We start from the raw sequence: 22,237 nt of genomic DNA on the forward strand, positions 1-22,237 counted from the left end.
GCTGAGGGGAGACCTTATTGCTCTCTTCCATATTAGAAAGGTGCTTACAGCGAGAGTGGGGTTGATCTCTTCTCACTGGTGGCAGGTGACAAGATGCAGGGAAATGGCCTCAAGTTGTGCCAGGGTAAGTTTAGGTTGGATATTAGGAAACACTTCTTTCCAGAAAGGGTTGTTAAGCACTAGAATAGGCTCCCCAGGGAGGTGGTTGAGTCACCATCCCTGAATGTGTTTAAAATCCATTTGTATTTGGTGCTCAGGGACATGATTTAGCGAAGGGTTGTTAGGGTAGTATTGTTAGATCGTGGTTGGATTCGATGATCTTTAAGGTCTTTTCCAACCTGAGTTATTCTATGATTCTATTTTATGATTCTATGATTCTGATTCTACGATCCTATTCTATGATGCTTTATTGTGTGCTTTCCAGTTCTTCCTTTGAGATTGTGATATCTACATCATTACTTATTTAGGTACATAAGTACTACTTAATTGATAATTTTGGAAGAGTGATGCTTTGAAAGCAGGCTGCCTTTGAATAGCTGCTTTTTTTTTTTTTTTCTATTTCAGCTATCCTTTTGAATTATTGTCTAATTATTTCTCACCTCATGAAGCCATCCATTTTGAGGTCAAACACAACTGGATGAATTGCATCACTTTGCTTTAGCATGTATACTAAATTAGAATACATCATGAGCGCTATGCATGAAGAGCTCTTCTGCAGTTAAGATATCCTGCAGGTGTTGCAGTAGGCGTTAATGAGGTAATGAGGTAATGAGGTATGAGGTTAATGAGGTATGAGGTTGTGATGTGACAGGACTCCTGCTGTGTTGTAGTAGGCGATAACGGGGTATCGGTTGTGATGCGATAGGACCTCCCCTGCTCTGTGAGTAACGTGTGACATATGCTTAAGGGGCATAAGCGAAACGGGATGTGTATTTAAGGGGTTGTCGTGCCTTAATAAATTGCCATTTGCTTCTCCATCATATTGGTGTCAGTGTTGCTATGGCCCTAGCAAATGCAGATTGCTAGCCCCCTGGCGGTGCGGCCTCAGACACGGTGGTTGCTGGAGGTAACGTGCAGGGATATGAACAAAGTTTAGTTTCTTTCAGGGAGTGGGAGGAGGAGTGGGGGACAGGGGAGGTGGAGCAGTACTCATAGAACCTACTCCCTAATATAGAGATTTGCACACTGTAGCATTATATATTATATAGCAGCAGACAGGGGTGACTGCACAATCTTGCCGTTGCACCCCAGGGCTTAAGTGCTTGTCACTCAGTTATGTCATCTGTGTCCAAACAAAGATTTGAATGTTGTTTCAATCTTTCTTTGCTCTTACTTTCACTGTGTGATGAGTGCATGGGACTGTATCAGTTAGCACATGGGACTTGTGTTATATACCTTGGCATGGGTGCTTGCAGCAATTTGCAGGAGGTGAGGTAAGGGGGAACCTATCATGGGCTTAAAGTGTCAGAAGAGAAGAGCCATATCATTACCCTAACAATGCAACTGGTGAAAATGCATCAACAACTGCTTCACCCTTCCCTGAAGAGCACAGATGTCTCAGCAGTGCCCTGCTCTTCCACAGTGCGCTGTCTGTTGAAATCTTTGCTTCCCATGACAGGCTGTTTGCAAGAGACCATTGCTTTTGCAGACTTGGCAATCCGGTCAGAGACTGGCATGTTCAGGGCTGACCACAAGTGAAGGCTGCCATTTTTAGTGAATTTCCTGTTCCTGAGTGCCAGTCCATGTTTCTGACTTTTCTTGGAGCGGGGACCTGCATGCTATGTTGCATGCAGCAGCTCTTGCAGTATGTACAGTGTCTGCTGAGAGGAAGCTTGGAAAATCTCTCATGAGAGAAGCATCCTAGTCTGTTCGCCTGGTAGGTGGTAGTTCTGCTGAATGACAGTGAAGCTGAGGTGGCACAGGAGCATTTCTGGATATGCTGTATTTTGTACACGGCACTCCCAGCCCCTGCCAGACTCTTTTGTTAACCTTCAATACGACCTCACATGGGAAGGCATCAGTACTAGAACCACAGGCATACTGCTCTGCCTTTGCAATACCTGCTGGCGTGAATGTGAGCAAACTGTTTAAGCCTATTTTGTCTTGATCTCCATTTGTGTGTAATGCTAGTACTTTAGCAACATGGCACGAGAAACTTGCATTTAGAATGGCAGCTTCATGTGTTCACGTGTCAGATGTTCAGTGAAGTCCCCAGTGACTGGAAAAAGGGAAACATTACTCCCATTTTTAAGAAAGGGAGAAAGGAAGACCCGGGGAACTACAGGCTGGTGAGCCTCACCTCTATGCCTGGGAAGATCATGGAGCAGATCATCCTAGAAGCTATGTTAAGGCAGAGACGAGATGAAGAGGTGATTCGAGACAGCCAGCATGGCTTCACTAGGGGCAGAATGTGCCTGACCAATCTGGTGGCCTTCCGTGATGGAGTGTTGGCTTCAGTGGATGGGGGGAAGGGTGATGGATGTCATCTACCTGGACTTCTGCAAGGCCTTTGACATGGTCCCTCACCAAATTGGAGAGGTGTGGATTTGAAGGATGGAGTGTTTGATGTATTATGTGAGAAACATAATCACTCAAGATAAAAAATTTCTAATCAGGAAGATCTCTGTGAAGAGCAATTTATTCATTACTGCAATAATGGGCGCACCCCTGTACTGACAAGGGAGAAATTGCGCAACTAGTCAGTGAAATCCATCCCGTTATATATCTGGGGTCCAATGCAGATAAAGCTTCTCCTGGCACCCATTGGTTGAGTTTCTCAGGCTTACAATCTTCCGATGCTGTTGCTATGTTACACTTCCATAGATACGCTATACTTCCATACAATGTCTGTTACCAACCCATTGTCTTTGGGTATGTTCTGTACCTTTTACGGTGATAGGAGAACAATATTTTCAACAATCTGCACACTATTTCTGTCCTGTACCAGCAGACTCTCACCTACCCTGTATAATTACCTTACCTAGAGCCTGTGTCAATTTTACCTAGGTTGGAACGCCCCAGTCTCAACTTTACTCTGTTCAGCAACTTTCTTTGTGAAAGGCAACTTATCCTATGCCACATACAGAAATACTGGAAATTTCCACTGCAAAAACAAAAAACTACCTCTCACAATCAGGAATTGATTGGCTGGATGCAGCCAAAGGGTTGTGATCAATGGTTCTCTTTCAGGGTGGAGGCCGGGGCCCCTTAGGGGTCAGTCCTGGGACCAGTGCTCTTCAACATCTTCATCAATAACATAGACGATGGCAACAAGTGCACCCTCAGCAAGTCTGCAGATGACACCAAGCTGAGTGATGAAGTTGTTACGTTGGAAGGAAGGGAAGCCATCCAGAGGGACCTGGACAGGCTGGAGAAGTGGACCCATGAAAACTTAATGAGGTTCAATAAGGCCAAGTGCAGGGTGCTGTACTTGGGTTGGGGCAATCCCAGGTATTTATACAAACTGGGGGAAGATCTCCTTGAGAACAGCCCTGTGGAGAAGGACATGAGGAGGGTCCTGGTGGACAAGAAGGTGGACATGAGCCAGCCGTGTGCACTTGTAGCCCGGAACGCCAATTGTGTTCTGGGTTGCATTAAAAAAGGACTGGCCAACAGGGAGAGGAGCACCTCTCCTATGAGTAAAGGTTGAGGCAACTGGGCTTATTTAGCTTGCGAAGAGAGGGCTCTGAGGAGACCTCATTGCAGCCTTCCAGTACTTGAAGGAAGCGTATAAACAGGGGAGAGAATGGCTGCTTACAAGGGTGGATAGTAATAGGATAAGGGGAAATGGCTTTAAACTAAAACAGGGGAGGTTTAGGTTAGATATTAGGAGGAAGTTTTTCACTCAGAGGGTGGTGGCACACTGGAACAGGTTGCCCAAGGAGGTTGTGGATGCCCCATTCCCTGGAGGCATGCAAGGCCAGGCTGGATGTGGCTCTGAGCATCGTGATCTAGTGGTTGGTGACCCTGCACATAGCAGGAGGTTTGAAACTAGATGATCATCATGGTCCTTTTCAACCCAGGCCATTCTATGATTCTCTGTCATAGTTCTTTCTATGTGAGATGGAAGAAGAAAGGATGACATGACCTTGCAAAATAAAACCTGAGAAGAAGAACTGTTTGAACAAACTTATCTTGGAGATATATAGCAGGCACCTGCTTGTAGATTCTGTTTGCTTGATAGGACAAAGAGAGAGAGACTTTATCAAGTACTTGTAAATCTTGCTTGCTTGTTGGGATAGAATGGGATGGACTTTGTCAAATAGGATATAAATACAGCTCTAGTTGGTCAAATCAACAAACTCTGAATCCAGATTACAAAGTATGAACAAAGGAAACAAAGGGGGATCCCTACTGGGAGGGATGAGTGCAATAGGCAACCAAGAAGAATGTGATTCCTGAGTACCCTTAGGCAATGAGGGAAGGGCTCCCTAGCGTCTGGGTGCAGGGATAAAAGGGGGGCTGTATCTCCCAATACTTTGAGAGACTCCATAGAGGTATGCCCCAGTGGACTCTCCCTTTATTCAAAAATAAAGAAAGCTAAGAACTCCTCTGTCTCTTTGTGGGATAAAGATGATTGAGCAAGCTTATCGGAGCAGAAATTCTCCCAACATACATGAATATATCATAAATGTGGTGCCTCAAAGTGCTCTAACTGATACTCTTTATAGTTGCTCTTCTGCTGTCCTCACGTACTAAAGGCAGATGAACGGTGCCACAGCAAAATCACTTAATATCCTATTTACTTCTAGAACTAGTTGATTTTCAGTGTACACTTCATCGAAAATACAAAGGATAATTGAAGTTGTGTCTATTGACTGTCTTCAGGGTGGGAACAGGCACACTAAGTACTTAAGTTAAGACACAGTGCAGCTACTGATGGTTGTAAAGACGATTCTTGCATTTCAATATAGTAGTTTGATACTGTATGACACTGCTGTATCTCCAGTGTGGTATTTGAATCAGTTTTTCTGTCTCTGTCTTCTTACTGAATGCCTATGGTGACTGTAAATCTGTAAATGGAAAAGAGGATACTTACTTCTACCAAGATGGTATTATTTTTACCAATACAACAGATTTTGATCACGTGTAATAAAACTCAAATAGTGCCACAACTGGAATAATGATCAGATCCCTCTGGACCTTTCAACATTTTTCATCATGAATGACAGTATTCATAGTATTTTGAGTGATTTAACATTCTTTTCTATTTCCTTATTTGCAATGTTGTGATTTTCAACAGTAGTTTGCAGGTTAGTATCATTTTTCTTTTAAATGGGTGGTATTAATAATTCTGATGAACTGGTAAAAGTTTACTGGTTGTCTGAGAGTGTCCTAAGGACTCAGATATTTGTTACCCAAATTTATAATTATGGCCATCAGTACTGTACAGCTCAAAAAAGAAGGTGGCAATTGCTACATCAGAAAGAGTGAAAAATACATTTTAGCTTTCTCTATAGTGATTCTGATCTTTCTTGACATTGAAAAGAGAAAAGAAATCAAAAGTCAGTATTTCAGGTAAAAATAGTGGATGCATTTCTGTGAATGAATTAAGTAGCAAATAAATTTAGGACAATAATAGTTAACAGCCTCCTGGCCTGCTGTCTCTTGGAAACTTAAGTACACTGCTGATAAAATGAAGAACATATTTGGTTCTTTGTGAGGCAACTTTCCTCCCTTATGCTTCTGTCTAGTGGTAGACTAGAAGAGAACAGTGGAGAAAGTAGCAGACGTTAACGTACTAAACAGCATTACTCCACAAGCTTTTCTGTAATTTCTTCAGCCCACAGGATGCACATGCTGCTTCTAACAGATCTCTTTATTGCCATGTTTTTGTAGATGGGTAAATGGTGGCCGTATGTAGAGCTTAAAATTATGAAGCTCTGCCTACATTCTCTTGCCATTGTTTGCCGATTTGTAGAATATAGAATTGTATAATTCTACACATAAGGAGGGGGTAATATAGCTTTAGAGTTCTGTCTCTCTAATTAAAAGTGAAAATTTAATCAGTTTAAGCTAAGCCTAATGTAAAAACATAATTAATTCCACCATCCATGACTCATCCATACAATAGCAACAAAAATGCCCTTACGGAGAAACTAAAACTCAGTTAAAGACTTCAGAGGTCTGTCAAGACAAAGATCAATACAGATCAGGCTTAGAGGTTCCAGTCTAGATACGATTTACTTTTTATTCCTAGAGAGAACAAAAAATAACTGATCATAAATATTTACCTGCATTTCTAGGCAGCAGTGCCTGTATCTGGGGTATTTCTCCCCTGCATTTAATAAGTCGAACCAGCACAAAGTCAGATGAGCAAGGCATAGGATAACTTACTGGGAATTTTGTGCAGTCTGCTTCACATGGTCGCTGCCAGATTTGTTGTATCATGTCTCAGTCTAGTATTTATTTGAATTCCTTCTCATGCTCTTCTGCTATTCCCCTGTATCCTGTGTTTGCTCTCTTATGTCCCAGAATTCCATTTGCTTGTATATCTTATTTTTGCCAAACAGAAGTACCCATACCTGTTAGATGGTGGAAAGTCACCACACTGCTGAGTTGTGGCCACATGTTCACCCTTGAAGGGCCTGTGACCTCCAAAGAACCACACAAGAAGATACTCTGCTTATTCACAGTCATGTTGTAGCTGCTTTCCCTTCATACAACTCATCTCATTCCTTAGTCTCACAGACGGAATGTCAAGATAGTTGATCTTGCTGAGGGACTTCCGTTTGTTAAAGTGCAGCGTAAGTGGAGGCAGGGATTTTGAAAAATGCACGAAAAATTTTCTACTAGCTGGGAGCTGCATTTTAGCTGGAAATTAGTGATGATGTTTTTGTTTTGGTTTGGTTCGGTTTTTTAAAGGATGAAGTACATGAAACCTGTTAATCAAATACAGAAAAGTGGATTTGTTCATATGCGTTTCCCAGACTTAAGACTTTGGAACTGAGCTTTGCAGAACAGATAATGTGAAGGTTATCTTATAAAACATATAGGAAAACATAGTATTTTATGATATCATTGCTTCTTGTAATGGAAAAGCAGTGGATGAGCAAATGAAACATTTGCATGCTTCACTCACATGGTCCTGTCCCATACAATGTATCCCCCCGACATCAGTTGTTTGAAGGTAGTTTTCCAGAGCAAGCTTTATAATTCTAGAAATTCTGACCATTTTGAAAGCAAGAATTCTTGCAAGCCCAAATGCAAACAAAACACCAAATAGCTAAAGAGACACTTGTAGATGTCTCTCATTCTCTAGTACATTAGCTTTGTCCACAGAGATCACTGGCAAAGAAGAATGAAGTTTTCCACTGACATATTTTTCGTTTAAAATTAATTTATATTTGAGGATGATAATTAATTTGTACATCCAAATACTTTAATTTAGGATAAAGATGTAACATCCTCTGACAAAATAAAACTAGAGAATAGATTTTAGATTCCAAGATAAAATTTTGTTGGGTTTTCGGCAGATAAAATATTTTCATTCTTATTCACAAGTTACAGTTTCAGTGATGACTTTAGGAGGAGAATATTTCAAGAGATGTGAAAATGTTCTTTAAAGCTGATCTTGTCAACTAGCAACATGCCATAATAAAATCCTGAATCACACACAAATACAAGGAACATCTATTGCTTAAAGCGAAGTGGGGAAGAGGATGTATATATACAAATATTTATGCATGTATGTAGGTGCAGCATCTGTGGCACGGACTCAGATGTGAATGATACAAATAATATATTACAGGTTTTAACATCCCTTATATACATTCACAGGTTTACTCTTTTAACTCTCCCGCAACCCTCTACATGTCAACTAAACATTCCACAAACACTCGTTAACCATGCATGCAGGCACTTATCAAATCAGACTCATGAATCGTTCCTAGCCACTTTTCCACTTTTACATTGCATTATCGTCACTTGTGTTCCTCATTATATCTCTTAGCAAATAAAATCACTAGGAATACAACTGTAGGACCTGCAGTTCTCAGCTGGAATCAGAGATCAAATATTCATCTAAGATAAAGAAAAAATATGCATCTTTATCTCAAACAAAAAAGGTGCTATAAAGTTATAAATTAAAACAGGCAGCCAATTTGTGCAAGTTCCGTTGACAGGTAAAGATAACAACACTAGGGAAAAGGATGAGACATCAGAGACAGTTATGATGCCAGATATGTAGTCAATTTTAAATACAGCCATTGATCCAAGAATTCTGTTAACAATTCCATGACAAACCAATAAAGATTAGTCCCTACCTGCCTTAATGTTCTCCGTAAGGATTTGTTACATAGCCAAAGGCAAGCCTGAAGAAGAATGGAAGGCTTAACGAATCTGTTTTTATGTTTCATTATCGTCCCTTGTGTTCCTCATTATGTCTCTTAGCAAATAAAATCACTAGGAATGCAATTTTATGGCAAATCAGCTAAGATTTTAGTACATATCATAGTAACAGCTCCCTTCTTTAAGCTCTTATTCATGTGTTTGGATACTTACATATGCTGTTTACCCACACATAGTTTCTTCTGTTCTTCTTGTCAGAAACACTCCTTAATTTTACAACTACACAAATTAGGAAAACCTATCTAAACATATGTTATTAAAACCTTTTTTATTGAGGTGTTAAAAAACGAAAGGATGACATCTTTTGAAAATTTTCATTGTTGGTTTAACTTTGTGTTATTCGCAGTGAAATTAACCTATGCCATCTTCAGTAACAGCAAGTAAACCCGCACTAAGTGCTTCTGAAACAGTGATCAGGCAAGACTATGTAATCTGCATGCAAATACGTGCATGCACATACATACTACAACGACGTGGCAAAATTACAGAGCAAGAACTCAGAAAGGCATATGGCTGTGATGACATCCCAGCACTGAGCTCAATATTTATACACTGAACAGCTATCAACCACAAGAGCCCCAGGGCATCATTTTTGTTGAAAGCAAACCTGAAATTGTAGTGAAAGAATTTTGTAACCAAGCAAGGATATAACTGAAGCTTACCTTCAAGCTAAATGTAGCAGCTTTGTTGATCATTAGGTCCTGTACATCTTGAAATGTGCACTACAAAACACACATACATACACACAGGAGAAATCATCCAGGTTTGGCTTTAAGTCCTACAAACAATCTTTATAAAAGGTTTGTTTAATCACAGAGCTACAGTATTACAAGCATATTACTACCACACAAATAACTACTTGCAACATATTTTCAAGAACTCGGAACATAAGTCTTGTCTTTGAACAAAAACTTACTAATGCACTCATTGAGCAATTTCAGACTTGTAATACTCCCTCACATTGTAAAAAGGCATTAGTGAAGTGAGTTTACAAATTTTTAAAAGCAGATGGACAATCTCTCTTAAATGTTTAACAGCTTCATAAACGTATGCTAGCTTTTCTTTCATCTCTGTCCTTTCACAGTTTGGGTTTTCATGTTGTTGCTTTTGTGAAAGGAAAAAAAAAAAGTACCAAGAAGACACAAATATTCAGTTCAGCTTCATTAAACTTAACAGAATTCTATTAAGTACTCAGGATAGATTTGGTTGGCATCAAAGATAACAAATATTTTCGGGTTCCAGGTATTATCCACACAGCTGTCATATAAGTTCACAAAACTTCCATCTCTTGAAGGAGGCCTCATGTATTTTGAGTCACCATTGATATAGTCGCCAGTTAATACACGAGCAAGAAACATGACTTTATCTGGTTTGTGCAGATGAGGCTGCAGATTCACACCATGAATTTGGAAAGTATCTCCATGCTTCATATCCTCTTTGCAGAAACGACTGGAATATGATGCATCTCTTGCAAAGTAGGTCCCTTTCAAATAAAAAGCAAATTCTTATTATATATAATTATAATTATTATAATTATTATATATTAATATATTATATATATTATATCATGGTAGGTTGACTTCTAATGAACAGGTAGGTACCAGGCTGATGAAAAAAGTCTGTTCTTTTCTATTTATTAGCAATCCAATGACTTTTTCTGACATCATGATAATCCAATCCTATGTTGGCCAACAGTGTCTGAGGTATGAATCTATGCTGATGGTATGGCATTAGAAGTTGAAAATTCTCACCAATATTCTGTTAAATTCTATTGTCACGTGACAAATGGATGCAGAGGGCAGTCTGACAGAATGGTGACTGATAAGGAAGTGTGTATGAAGCAAAGATGTGTCACTGAATTCCTCCAAGTAGAAAAAACATTGCACCCATTGACATTTTTTGATCCTTACTGAATATTTACAGAGACCAAACAGTGGATGCAAAGCAGTGAGTGGTGCATTTCAGCAGTGGTGGCAGCAAAGTTTAAGACAGGCCAAGTTGCAAATGGCCTTGGACACCATGTGCAAGTTTGTCAGGACCTATGGAACGAGGCTGAAGGTGACAGTTTCCTGGATCGCATCATTACTGGTGTCATGAGACATGGTGTCACCACTGTGCGCTGGAGTCAAAACAGCAGCACATGGAGTGATGACATGTGAATTCCCCACTGAAGACGAAGTTCAAGACACTGCCCTCAGCAGGTAAAGTGATGTGGACTGTCTTTTGGAATAGGGAAGGGGGGATCCTTCTGGATTTCCTAGAACCCAGACAAACCATCAACTCTGACTGCTACATCGCGATGCTGACTAAGTTGAAGACTCAAACTCCCAGAGTCAGGCCAGAGAAGAAGACAAACTTTCTCTTGCAACACGGTAACACCAGGCCCCGTACTAGTTTGAAGACCTTGCTGCACATTGCCAGTCTTGGCTGGACTGTCCTACCGTACCCATCATAGAGTCCAGATTTGGCACCTTCCTACTTCCATCTGTTAGGGCCAATGAAAGATGGACTGCACGGGCAGCATTTTTCCTATCAACAACATTGTCACAGCAGCTGTGAAATAGTAGGTCACCTCTACTGGTGCCAATTTTTATGAGTGCGGCATGGAGGCTCTTGTTCATGGCTGGTGACTAATGTTGAAAAATAGTGTTTTGTAGTGGAGAATGTGCTCTATCAAACTGTGTTATTGTGCTCTTTGGATCTGTTGTAGTTTCTATGGAAATAAATAGGAAGCATTACTTTCAGAGCAACCTACAGAACATGAGCAAGTATTTTGCGTGTATATTTTAGCAGGGACACTTTCCTTGTGAACTACACTGCTTTGCAGTTCACCCTTCATCCACCCCATTCCCAAGTCCTACCCGACAGTTATGCTCACTATATTATTCACTGTATTCTTACTTTCTTAATTTATCTCCATCTTAATTTACATCTTTTACTTGATGTAAAAGCAGAGCAATATTAAATGTCTCTGTAAAAACACAGGAGTACATCACAAAGAACATTCTATACGGAATACTTAATGTTGAACAGTTCAGACTGCCAAACTGCTGTATGTGAAAAAATATTTACCTTTTCCATATACAGCAGCATGCATTCCATTTATTCTCCAGTCAAAGTTATGAATACATATTGCTTCTACAAATTCATTACTGGTGCCATGAAATAACATCTGCTCATTAATAGTTGTGACACCTCTTTTCTTCTTCAGTTGAGCTTTCTTCCTGCAGAGAACATACAATGCAGCATTATAAGCATTTGTACAAAACCAATTAAGTTCCTACTCTGAAAATACTGCAGAGAGGTGACAGACTTAATACTTCATGAATTTCACTTTTGCAAGTGTCTATGTGATTTCGTATTTTAAAAGAGATTAGAATTCTTAAGGTACATGTTTAGAAATCATGTCTGGATGCTGTAGACTATTTTCAGAAGTAATCTAAGGTTGGGAAAAAGGGTCCTCTAAAAAATTTTTATCAGTTCTGTTTGTGTGATAGCTTCAGTACAGTCATTTTCTGCACATACACTCAGGAAAAAAAAAAAAAATCTTTTATTTTGTTGTTGTTTTTGTTCTCTTCAACTGCATACACTGCATGGTTAGAGGGATAACAATCTTAGTGGATTATAATTATCCCGGTAAAATAACAAAACCTTTAAAAATAAAAGTACCTAAACGTTTAGGCAAAATTACCAACATGACCATGGTTTCCTGAATTTATGGTTCACATACGTTCTAGAAGAGTCAAGTCTTGTGCTATACCATTAAAGAATTTTGGAGAGAAGAGGGGAAAAAAAACAACAAAACAGGACAACAGACGAGCCTATATTACAGTCTTATGGGCAGAAAGCCATGGAACATGTACAAAACTAAGATGCATCGTAGCTTCATTCTTGTCTATGTACCTGAATTTTCTATGCATAAAAACCACAGTGGCTGCAGAAAAAAAAAAAGAAAAAAAAGAAAAAAAAAAGCAGATATAGGTTTATCAAATCAAGCAATCTGATTGTAACTGTAGCACAGACATGAACTGGGGAGGCATTCTCAGGGCCTACAGTTTAGATACATCAATCTCCTATCAACCAAGTCCAGAGAAAGAGAGAGGCGGCAAAAATTTGTCACCATATTAAAGGCATTATATTGCAATTATTTATGATTTATTACTAAATACATTTTGAAGGAATTGACATCTTGCAGTACTTTGCTTAAAAAAATGTTTAAATTGTCTTATTTTTAAGCTTTCATATTTTTATTTAGTGTGAAGTAACTAGCTAAACTGCGTCTCTACAATTTTTAAAAAATTATTATTGTTTTAAAACTGTTTTCCAAATTGTGAATATTTGAATGCTTTTCAGTCAGTCTCCCTCTGCTGCTGGCTGGTGATTTCTAACAAAGTAAAAAGGCAGCTTCAACTTCTGATGAAATAGAACACATTTGTTCCAAGAAAAATGTGAATAATCAATTGTCCAAAAACATTTTCTAACAGTCCTTCACACCTCTCACCAGTTGATTTCATAATTTAAAATCCAATAATACAGTAACTATTAAAACAGACAAATATGTTTTGATGATATTGCAAATAACCATTTAAGCAATGCTCATATTTAAACACAGACCTTATCAGTGAAAGAAAACACTTTGTCAAAAACACAAACGTAAGTAGCAAATCTTTCTCATAATAGAATATCCAGAGGGTACTGGAAAAACTGGTTCTACAGAGTGCAGAAATGCCACAGCAATTTTTCTTTGTTGATTTGAAACTGAATTCAGTTCTATCTCTAAGAGTTCAGCCACTCTAAAAATTATCTTCTTAGCACTTTTCCCCAGCAGAGAAAAACTAATCCAGCAAAACAAAATTAAGCTGATCCACCACCCAAGCAGGCTCTCATACAGCCAGTCCACTCAATAAAGGGGAAACCTAAAGCAAAACTAAATACCTAGTAACATGCTGCTTGTATACACGCCAGCACACAGACTGTTTCTATACGAGGGCAACAATCTCACTGACCAAACATCCTTTGCTACTTGCTCTGCTCTTCTACGATTCCAAACCGAGATGCATAAACCTAGATATGTTAGATTAAGATTCATCCTTTGTTATTTTGGCAATCCCTCATGAGACACCAGAAGAATTTTTAGTGAATTTCAAATGCTGTAACACCCGCTTTTGTGTAAGCCCATATAGTCCAAATGGCAGAACGCTAACATACAAAAAGCTGTATTTTACCTCTCAAATGGAGGGACAAGAAAAGCACTTAGACCTCAATTGCATACACATATTTTAGCAACCTTTATTACGCTTTGTTACGTATTTTTGCCATAAAGGAAAAATGTTTTAAAATGCATTTTTCTCCATATACTTTTATAAAGATGAAAGTACTAAGAAGTATCTTGATTCATAGTTCTATAGCAACTCACCTGATGTGTAAAACCTCTTAATGTAATACTCCTCACGTATGAAATTCAAATTCTCACTGTCAGTTTTGTACTTTAAAAACATCTTAGCATAGCACCCATACCTTCCAAGTTCTTAAGCCATGGATTCCTCTCACTGATTGATTAGACTGGTAAATATTCTTCAAATTAAATCTGTTCCTTACGTAAGCAAACAAGTTCTCTCCCCACCTCCCCATCCCTGCCCCTATCATCTACACTGGAGACACAGAGGACATTTAAAGTCTGCTTGCTATCTCTTTTCTCAAAAACTGATGTATTGAGATGGTATAAATATATCTACAGAAACTTATTTATAGAAAGGTGACTGTTAAATCACAAGGCCAAGCAAATAAGCCTTAATAATTAAAACTTGATACTAGGAAAGAAGTAGAAAGGGAACTCACTACTTCTAGTTCTTCCAGGCCAAGACAACATGAAAAGGAAAAGAAAATAACTTAGAAAATGCTTTTGTAGCACTTAAATTTGAAGAAATGACATGAATTCATGCTAATTGGACACTTACCTCTACCCTGTGTTTCACAAAGTTGAGAAATTAGACAAATCACAAATATTCTAATGGCCACTAAAAATTCAACACATAAAAGCCAGCAAAGAAAAGAACTTACTTTTTTTCTCCTTACTTCATTATGAGAAAGTATGGGTCTCTACCACATGGATATTCTGAACACTCATCACATTTGAACACAGTAAACTCAGACTGGGAGGAGTTACAAAAAAAACTGGTGCCATCCTTGTCAACACAGCCAAATGATATTGACAGGTTAATAAGTCTACCTGCTGCTATTTTCTCATATTCTTTACCACTTGACCAATCAGTTACTGTTTAAATGCTTGCTATCCTTAAAATCAGTCATGAAACTAAAAAACCTCAGCATCTCATTATTTAGGAGATGCTGACATTTCTACATAGATAGGAACACCTTTGCCTTTTCACAATGAAAGAAAGGTTTAGTTCATATCAAACTATCTACAAAAAATACTAAAAATGTCTTTCTCAATATTTTCCAAGAAATTAAAGTTACTTAAGGAGGAGGAATACAGTGCCAAATGCAGCACAATCATTATTACTTTTTTGCATCTTGGAATAATTAATTTTAATATGGCTACAAAGTCAGAGCTCGATTCCCTATGCTAAAGTTATGATTAATTTCAGTCCCACCCCAGAAGCCCTGAAGTTAACATACAAAGGGAATGCTAACCTACAGAAGTAAATGGCTCTACCACTCTTAATTTTTTTATGTCTTTTATTTTCTTTACAACTGTGTACTTCATGCTTGTGATAGTAAGACATCCTAGGAAAAAGGAAAACAGCTTCTCAAATGACCTGGACCACTATGCCCAAGCCACCTGAGGAAAAAGAACTGCCAATTGTGCAGCTATATGCATGACAGGGGAAACAGCCGTTCTCCCTCCTCTTTATATGATGCCTTCAAGAACTGGAAGGCCTCCAAGAAGAAGGCCTTCAAGTACTGGAAGTCTCCCCAGAGCCTTCTCTTTTCCAAGCTAAACAAGCCCAGTTCCCTCAACCTTTCCTCATAGGAGAGGTGCTCCAGCCCTCCAATGATCTTAGTGGTCCTCCTCGGGACCCGCTCCAAGAACTCTACATCTTCCCTGTAGTGGTGGCCCCAGGTCTGGACGCGGTACTCTGGATGGGGCCTCACAAGAGCTGAGTAGAGGGCATCAATCCCTTTTCAATCCCCTTTCAACCCCCTTTCCACTTTCATCTGTGCTACATATATATGTAATACTTATATAACTGCATTATAGTTCTACACTTGAAAAAGTTGGTCTTCAAAGTTCCGTTTTCAAGACGGTCAGAGATTGAGAAATAAGGAAATAAAGAAAAATAAAAAAGTAACACATTTTAATTATATAATAACAAAAGTAACACATTTTAATTATATAATAATAAAAAAGTAACACATTTTAATTATATAATAATAAAAGTAATTAAACATTCTATTCCTGAATGCCTTGCTCTGTTAACAATCCTAAGACTGTTTGTTTTAAAAATAATCTCACCTGCAAAAAAACTCCCACAAGTCTAGATTTTGTATTCTCTTTATTCTTTTTATTCGGTGGCTATCCATTGTTTTTCCAAAGAGACTAGAAACTTCACTGTATTCATTTGTTTTCTTTTGCAAAGGAATAAGCTGGAAAAAAAGAAGTTAGCACAATTACAACATGATGTACTATTTCATTATTTTTTTTCCAACTTGCACCAACTCTTACCTGATATGGCTCCTCAGGATTTACATTCTCCCAGTGTGAAGGCATAGGTATGGACTCATTTTCACAGATGAAACTTCAAATAAAAAAATGGTGAGAGCACATCATGACAAGGACAAGAAACATTTTCCTGTGAACTCTTTCTCCAAACAGCAGAGTATGCACCCCCTGTCCCCCCTCAAAAATCCCAACCACTTAACACAAAACTACTTAGTCTTTAATTCTGAAAAAGCCTGTTGTCAGCAGGTAAGGTCAAAGGTAAAGAACTTACCTTGTGTTCAAATTATGGCTTAGTTTATTACAAAACAAACAGTGGTAATAATGTTATTACATCATCTATCCAACAAAAGATACAAAGTTAAATTAAAAGGAATAGTCAAAGATATCTGCAACATCAGGAGAGCAACACTAATCTAGAAACATGAGTGCAGACATAGCCTGAACATTTCAATGTATCAAGAATTAAAACTAGTCTAAGACTCTGAAAACTGGGCCTTCACTGCGCCAGTAATCTGAAGTCATCGTGTTAGATATACATATTAGAAAATTACAGTAGATTAGAAAAAAGAAAAAAAAAGTATTTTAAGCATGTACATAGCAACTTTAGGCCTGAAAATAGACCTAAATGTAGCAATCTCAAAGTATAATGTCAGCATGTGAAAAGAGAGTATGTTGATTGAAGTATCAGAAGTATTGAAGGAAATTCTTCAATAAGCATAAAAAACTGAATTGTAAGATTATTGCATGTACACTTCAGCAAACACCAAGTGAAAAACAGCTGACACTTCAAAAAACAAACAAACAACAGCAACAACAACAAAAACCCCAGCCCATCCTAAATGCCAATGTTAAGTGATTGCTACTACATTTCTTATTACAAATATCAAAGTTCTTTTATAATAGTTATAATAATAACTGATAATAATTCAGATATTAATTCAGAATTGAGATTTTGTTTAAGAAATATTTGGAAAAAGTAACCTACATTAGAGATGGTCAATTTTATCTGCAGTACTATCATTGAGTCTGCTAGTTTTTATTGACTATCAGATTACATCAGAAGAGCATTACATCATCACAATGTTCCTTCTAACTAATTTAGGAAGTCATTGTTACACTGGAACAAACTACACCATTTCTTTCTGCTGCTGTTCCTCCAATTCTCCAGTCAGCAATTCTGATTTAAAAGGTTATTTATTACAAGGGAATCCAACAGCTGAAGTCAGGTACAAATTTAAGCAGCTTGCAAAAGGATATCAGTATTCACTATGTCTTGCCTCTCCCACCACAAGATCCTTATTTTCTCAATAAATAAATAAATAAATAAATAAATAAATAAATAAATAAATAAATAAAACCTTTTGTTATTCTCCCTCTAAAATTTCTTCCTTTTTTACTTGACTAGCTTTCTCACATTTTCAAATTGTTTGACGAAGAAAGTAAATAAATATAGACAGTCCATATAAAACATATTTTTGTTTCATTTTACTTTGTAAAACTCAGAATTAAAACCAAATCAGGATTAAAATCAAAATCAGGAGGCTTCATTTTATTTCCTTACCTGAAAGCACTGATAGAAAAGGGAGCTCGCTTTATTGGACGTTGTTTAAGGGTAGTTAGGTTGGTTTGCTTCATCTCTGAGCATGAAACAAGAGTTAGGATAAATGTTTCTGGATTTCATCTATAGCATATGGACATTTAAGAGTCCGTTTTTTTTTTTTTTTTTCAAACAACATTACTACACCAAAAGCTGCTTGAAAGAATTCCTATTTCAACAATTAATAAATCAGCATCTTAGATTAAAAAAAAAAAAAAAACTCAAAATATTGGCCTCAGAATCAAGGGTTATTTATAAGAGTTGACAAAAATTGTGAATACTACTCAAACCAAATGAAGTGGTGTATCTGACATCTTTGTTATTTAAGTTAACCCTATGAATATACATACCTGAAAAGTCTAGTGTGTAGTTAAATTTTGCAGTAGTAAAAGAAACAGAACCATATGGGTTTGTTCTGAAGCTCCTTTCAATATCTTCACTGCTAACTGAGCAATGACTATTTGAATCAGTCTTCAAAATAAACGAAAAAGTACATTTAGATGTTTTCAGCAATAGGTTGTTTGACATACAGAAGTCACAAGTAATATAACTTTGTAATTACCTGAAACATATGCCATTTACCACACTCAGCCAAATAAAACCAGCCCCACTGAGTATCAGAGGTATCCATCTCTTCAACTGAGCTTTCCATCTTTGGAAAGAGTTCTTCAGATGTTCTTTGAAACATTTCCTGAAATATTCACATGCATACAAAGATTTTTGTGATACTCTTCGTAAAAGTACATTATTTGAGAAATTCATTAAAGAATAAAAAAGAATAATAATAAAAAAGTGAATTTGCAACTCTTAAATAAAAAAAAACAAGGTTAGGTTACTTTCTCTTTTACAGAAGCAATTTCTCTATTTTCTACTTATTCGGTATTATCCCTTATGTTAATTAAACATTTTTAAAGCTAACTCTTTCTCATATGTTCATAAGCATGCCCAGCCAGAAGAGAGCTATATGCTTTAACATATCAAAGAAAGGTGCTACATTTTATACTGATAACCCTATGGACAAGCTATTCTTATAATGTAACGGGGCCAAAGGTACTACTTATGAATAAGGTGTTGGGGTTACATGATAGTTCGATAAAAACATCTACTAGATACTCACCATGCAAAAACAGATCATAACGGATGTTAAGAGATGTTACAAAAAAAAAATAAGAGACTAGAGTCCATGGTGCACTGCTCCTCAACACTGCTTAACTTAAAAAAAGATACAACAAAATTACCTGGCACTCTGTTCTGGTACGGTGGTTCACATGGAAAAAAACAGAGGCTTTCACACACACTATTACCACCACAGTTAGGGTTCTTCAGGATAAGGGGAAAAAAGGACAGGGGAAAAGTTACAACACAGGTCTATAAAATTATGACAAAACTGAGTAGAGAATAACTGATGACATTTTCTTTCTAAATGAAAAGACATGCATCAAAGTTTGCATGTGTTTAGTTCACAACAATCTAAAGAGAAACTTCTTCATAAGAGAGATGGCATGCTGTGGATATTGCAAGTTTATGTGAGTTTAAAAAGCAGCTAGGCAAGTTCATGCCTACCAACAGCTATGCCAGTATACCTTTAGAATAATCCTAGCCACTTCCCTTTCTCATTCAACAATAAAATTCTGAAAACCCTGAAAGCACTTGACTTTAATTACGTATATAGCTTAACATACCAGCCCCATCCTTGAAGCCCCTTCCCCCCCCACCAAACATCAAAATATGAAGCACTGGGGGAACTTTCAGAGGAAGAAGTATAACCTCCTCCCAGAAAGTACTAGCAATTCATCTGGACAAACTGCTTAACCACAACTGGCACTCTTCCCAACAGTTTCCTCAACTTAACTTTTTATTTCAAGAAGTAGAACAATGCACTCTAGTACAAATAGGTTACATAAAGTACAGTTAATATCCTGAATGCTTTAGTTCTTTCCTGAACGCTTCAACACAGAGAAAGGTACAGAGCGATCTGAAGAATGCATACACTAGAATCTACAAGTAGACACCAACTGGGCAGTGCTGCTGAGGCAGGAGTTGAGTTGAGCAGAAAACTGCTAGCACCACACTGCCTTATTTGCTCTCTGTGGTTCTTGCAGAAACAATCCTAGAAACCTCCTCATGGAAACAGCTGAAGTCTGCATCTCAAATGAGGAATGACTGTTTATCGTCATAAGCTTCAAAGGGCTATAAAAACATAAACAGATACCAGGGGAATCAGAGACAGATCTTCTCACAACGTCTCTAATATGCAGAATTTGTGAGCAGATCTACAAGTGGAAGCATGCAAATCTACCTATAGGGACAGCTACCTCAAGTTTAAGCAAAAGTATACTAAAGGTACATCAGCTATGTGGCAAAAATATTTTGTAAGAGTAAGAAAACCACTCTCTGTTCCATTCTTCACTACAATACAAAGCCATAGAGCCTACATTCACTTGGTATTAAAGCACAATTGGCCAAGATCTTTTGATGATCAACTTCCACCTTCAACTTGATTCTTCTGATTACATGAATATTTGGCCCTGTTCTCTTCTACAGGCTGATGTACTGTAGTCTACACACATTTTTACAGCTAAGAGGAACGCAATTCAGGCTTTTTGGGTAATCTTTAGTTTCCTCATGTTTCTGCCGAAACTGTCAGATTGCAGCTACATGCTAATGTCAGTTCAGGGCCTTGAATTTAATCATTCAAATCAGTACTGGCTTTCAAATAAGTTATGAACAGTGAAGACACATTCACCTATGTCCCATCAACACAATTTTATGCATCTGGAAGGAACACAGCTTCCAGAATAAACTAGTGATGAAAGATAGAAGTATTCCCACAACTTTAAAAATTCAGACCATAGGCACTACCTTTAGACAGGAAATACTAGGTAAACAAGTTAGATTCCAGATACTTCTAAGTAAGGAAGAATGACCCAAATCCATAAACACAACAAAAGGGCTGTTCTCAGAAATGACATAAATACAAAATGCTTGAAGAAAATTACTTGGCTTACTGATGAATGTAACCACCATGTACACACAATTTATAGGGCACATATAACTTTTTGTCCAAAAACTATGAACGCATACATCATGAACAGAAATATATCAGCAGACTTTCTGGATGACAGGATGTCAACTATCAAAGATGCAATAATGAGAATTTTATTAGCAATGCTATTTCTAACAAAAGTCGATTCCCATTAATATCAACTTCAAAAATGGTCCCAGATTTACTATAAACATCCTAAAGGCAACACTACTACTTTTGACAACAAAATTCTCCTTCTAAAGAGAACTCATTTGTGTGTTGTGCTACGACTAGTGTGGATTTATTATTACTGCTAACCTAATTTACCTATTAGTTCTTTTAAGTTTGAATAAGCATGTTTTAAGGGGCATCTAGATGGGCTGCTTTCTTGTGGTATCCTTTTGGCAGATTATACTTTATTGTTGAAGGCTGCTTTGCCTACAAACATTATCTAATGCCCTGATGTGAACACATGCACCATGGCCTATGGCCTCTTAGGAAACATGGTACGTGATCAGGTGACTTATAATTAAATAAGAGTACAGGGCTGGGAAGTGGAAGTGAGAAGGAAGAACTGCACTAGCACAAGTACAGGGAACAACACGTGATAACCTCCAGAGCTATATCACCATTTCTCCCGTTATAGTACAGAGGGGCACTGCTGAAAGGGGGAAAGCATTAACCCATACACGGCACCACTATCTCCCCATTTGTCTCCCGTGTTCCCCCCAAAAATGGAGAAGATGGCGGCCTATTCCACCATCCCCTCTTCCCCGATGTTGCAACGCTGTCGCTCCCCACGCCTGCGGCGGGTATGATGGACGAGGCGGGGCCGGCCAGGAAACGGCAGCGCGTAGCGAGGAGGCGGGTGAGGAGCATATGGAAAGGAGCGGCCATTTCCCTCGTCCCCCTCCCGCGCGCACTCACCGCATCTGCCGCCCACCCCGAACTCGCTCCCCACATGTTGGCCGGAGAGTGGGGAGGAGTGTATGTGTTGGGGGAGGAGGCGGGGGTGAAGGAAGCAGCCCAAGCGTAGCAGTGCAGGTCACGTCACTGCTTACACTCCGGACGCTTCCGTTACCGATGGCAGAAGAAAAGGGAGGGGCAACAGTTGTTACTGGCAACGCTATATCGCATCGTCACATAGAGAGGCGAGGCCTGGTATGCAAATTTTTAGCGGAGTAGGCGGGGTTGAAGTGAGAGGCAAGGCAGCGGTTGTGTTTGATCTTGTATCGTGCCACGAAGAGACAGAGCAGTGAGTGGCGCTGTGTGGCGAGCCGGCTGTGTGGGCCGGTCTTCCTGGAGCAGCTGTGTGGCAGTGGTTTGTCAGTTGTAGGTTCTTTAGCAGTCTTTTAACTACCTTCTGAAGTGTTCTTTTAATTATTGGCTGTACTTGTGGATAGGAAGGGGCTTCCTCTCTGCAAAGGATTTTTCACATCCCATAATTTTCCTTAGGCGCCTGTATATATATTCTTTGCACGTAGCATTTTAATGAACTCATACTGTGTTATCAATAGGTAAGACAGTAAAAATGGCAGCTTTAAGAAAATTATGTAATGAAAATAACAATAAAAGCTGCAGC

At 38.4% G+C, this 22,237-nt stretch overlaps 1 protein-coding gene across 2 annotated transcripts; it reads right to left on the reverse strand.

Annotated features, from left to right (window-relative positions):
• Positions 1-7,724: 7,724 nt before the first annotated feature.
• On the reverse strand, positions 7,725-21,784 carry PARP11 (poly(ADP-ribose) polymerase family member 11). 2 transcript variants are annotated; one of them, XM_031611548.2, is made up of 9 exons: positions 21,583-21,779; positions 18,869-18,950; positions 18,193-18,321; positions 17,981-18,101; positions 17,595-17,670; positions 16,037-16,109; positions 15,827-15,957; positions 11,422-11,573; positions 7,725-9,832 (listed from the first exon to the last, which is right to left on the reverse strand). In XM_031611548.2, the coding sequence occupies exons 1-9, from the start codon at positions 21,585-21,587 to the stop codon at positions 9,519-9,521; spliced, it is 1,083 nt and encodes a 360-aa protein (XP_031467408.1). In that variant the 5' UTR covers positions 21,588-21,779; the 3' UTR covers positions 7,725-9,518. The 2 variants fall into 2 exon arrangements, with proteins under 2 accessions (XP_031467408.1, XP_031467409.1); XM_031611549.2 differs by lacking the exon at positions 18,869-18,950 and having other exon boundaries at positions 21,583-21,784.
• Between the last annotated feature and the right edge of the window lie 453 nt (positions 21,785-22,237).

This window comes from Phasianus colchicus, chromosome 1 (genome assembly GCF_987193195.1).
Source record: "Phasianus colchicus chromosome 1, bPhaCol1.hap1.1, whole genome shotgun sequence".
Classification (NCBI taxonomy): Eukaryota; Metazoa; Chordata; class Aves; order Galliformes; family Phasianidae; genus Phasianus; species Phasianus colchicus.

Excerpts from the sequence above, each read along its gene's own strand:
- PARP11 (XM_031611548.2), bottom strand. Across the intron at positions 18,102-18,192 it reads GTAAATGGCATATGTTTCAG|ACTGATTCAAATAGTCATTG; the intron begins GTAATTACAAAG and ends TTTATTTTGAAG. Across the intron at positions 17,671-17,980 it reads CTACACACTAGACTTTTCAG|AGATGAAGCAAACCAACCTA; the intron begins GTATGTATATTC and ends TTTCATGCTCAG.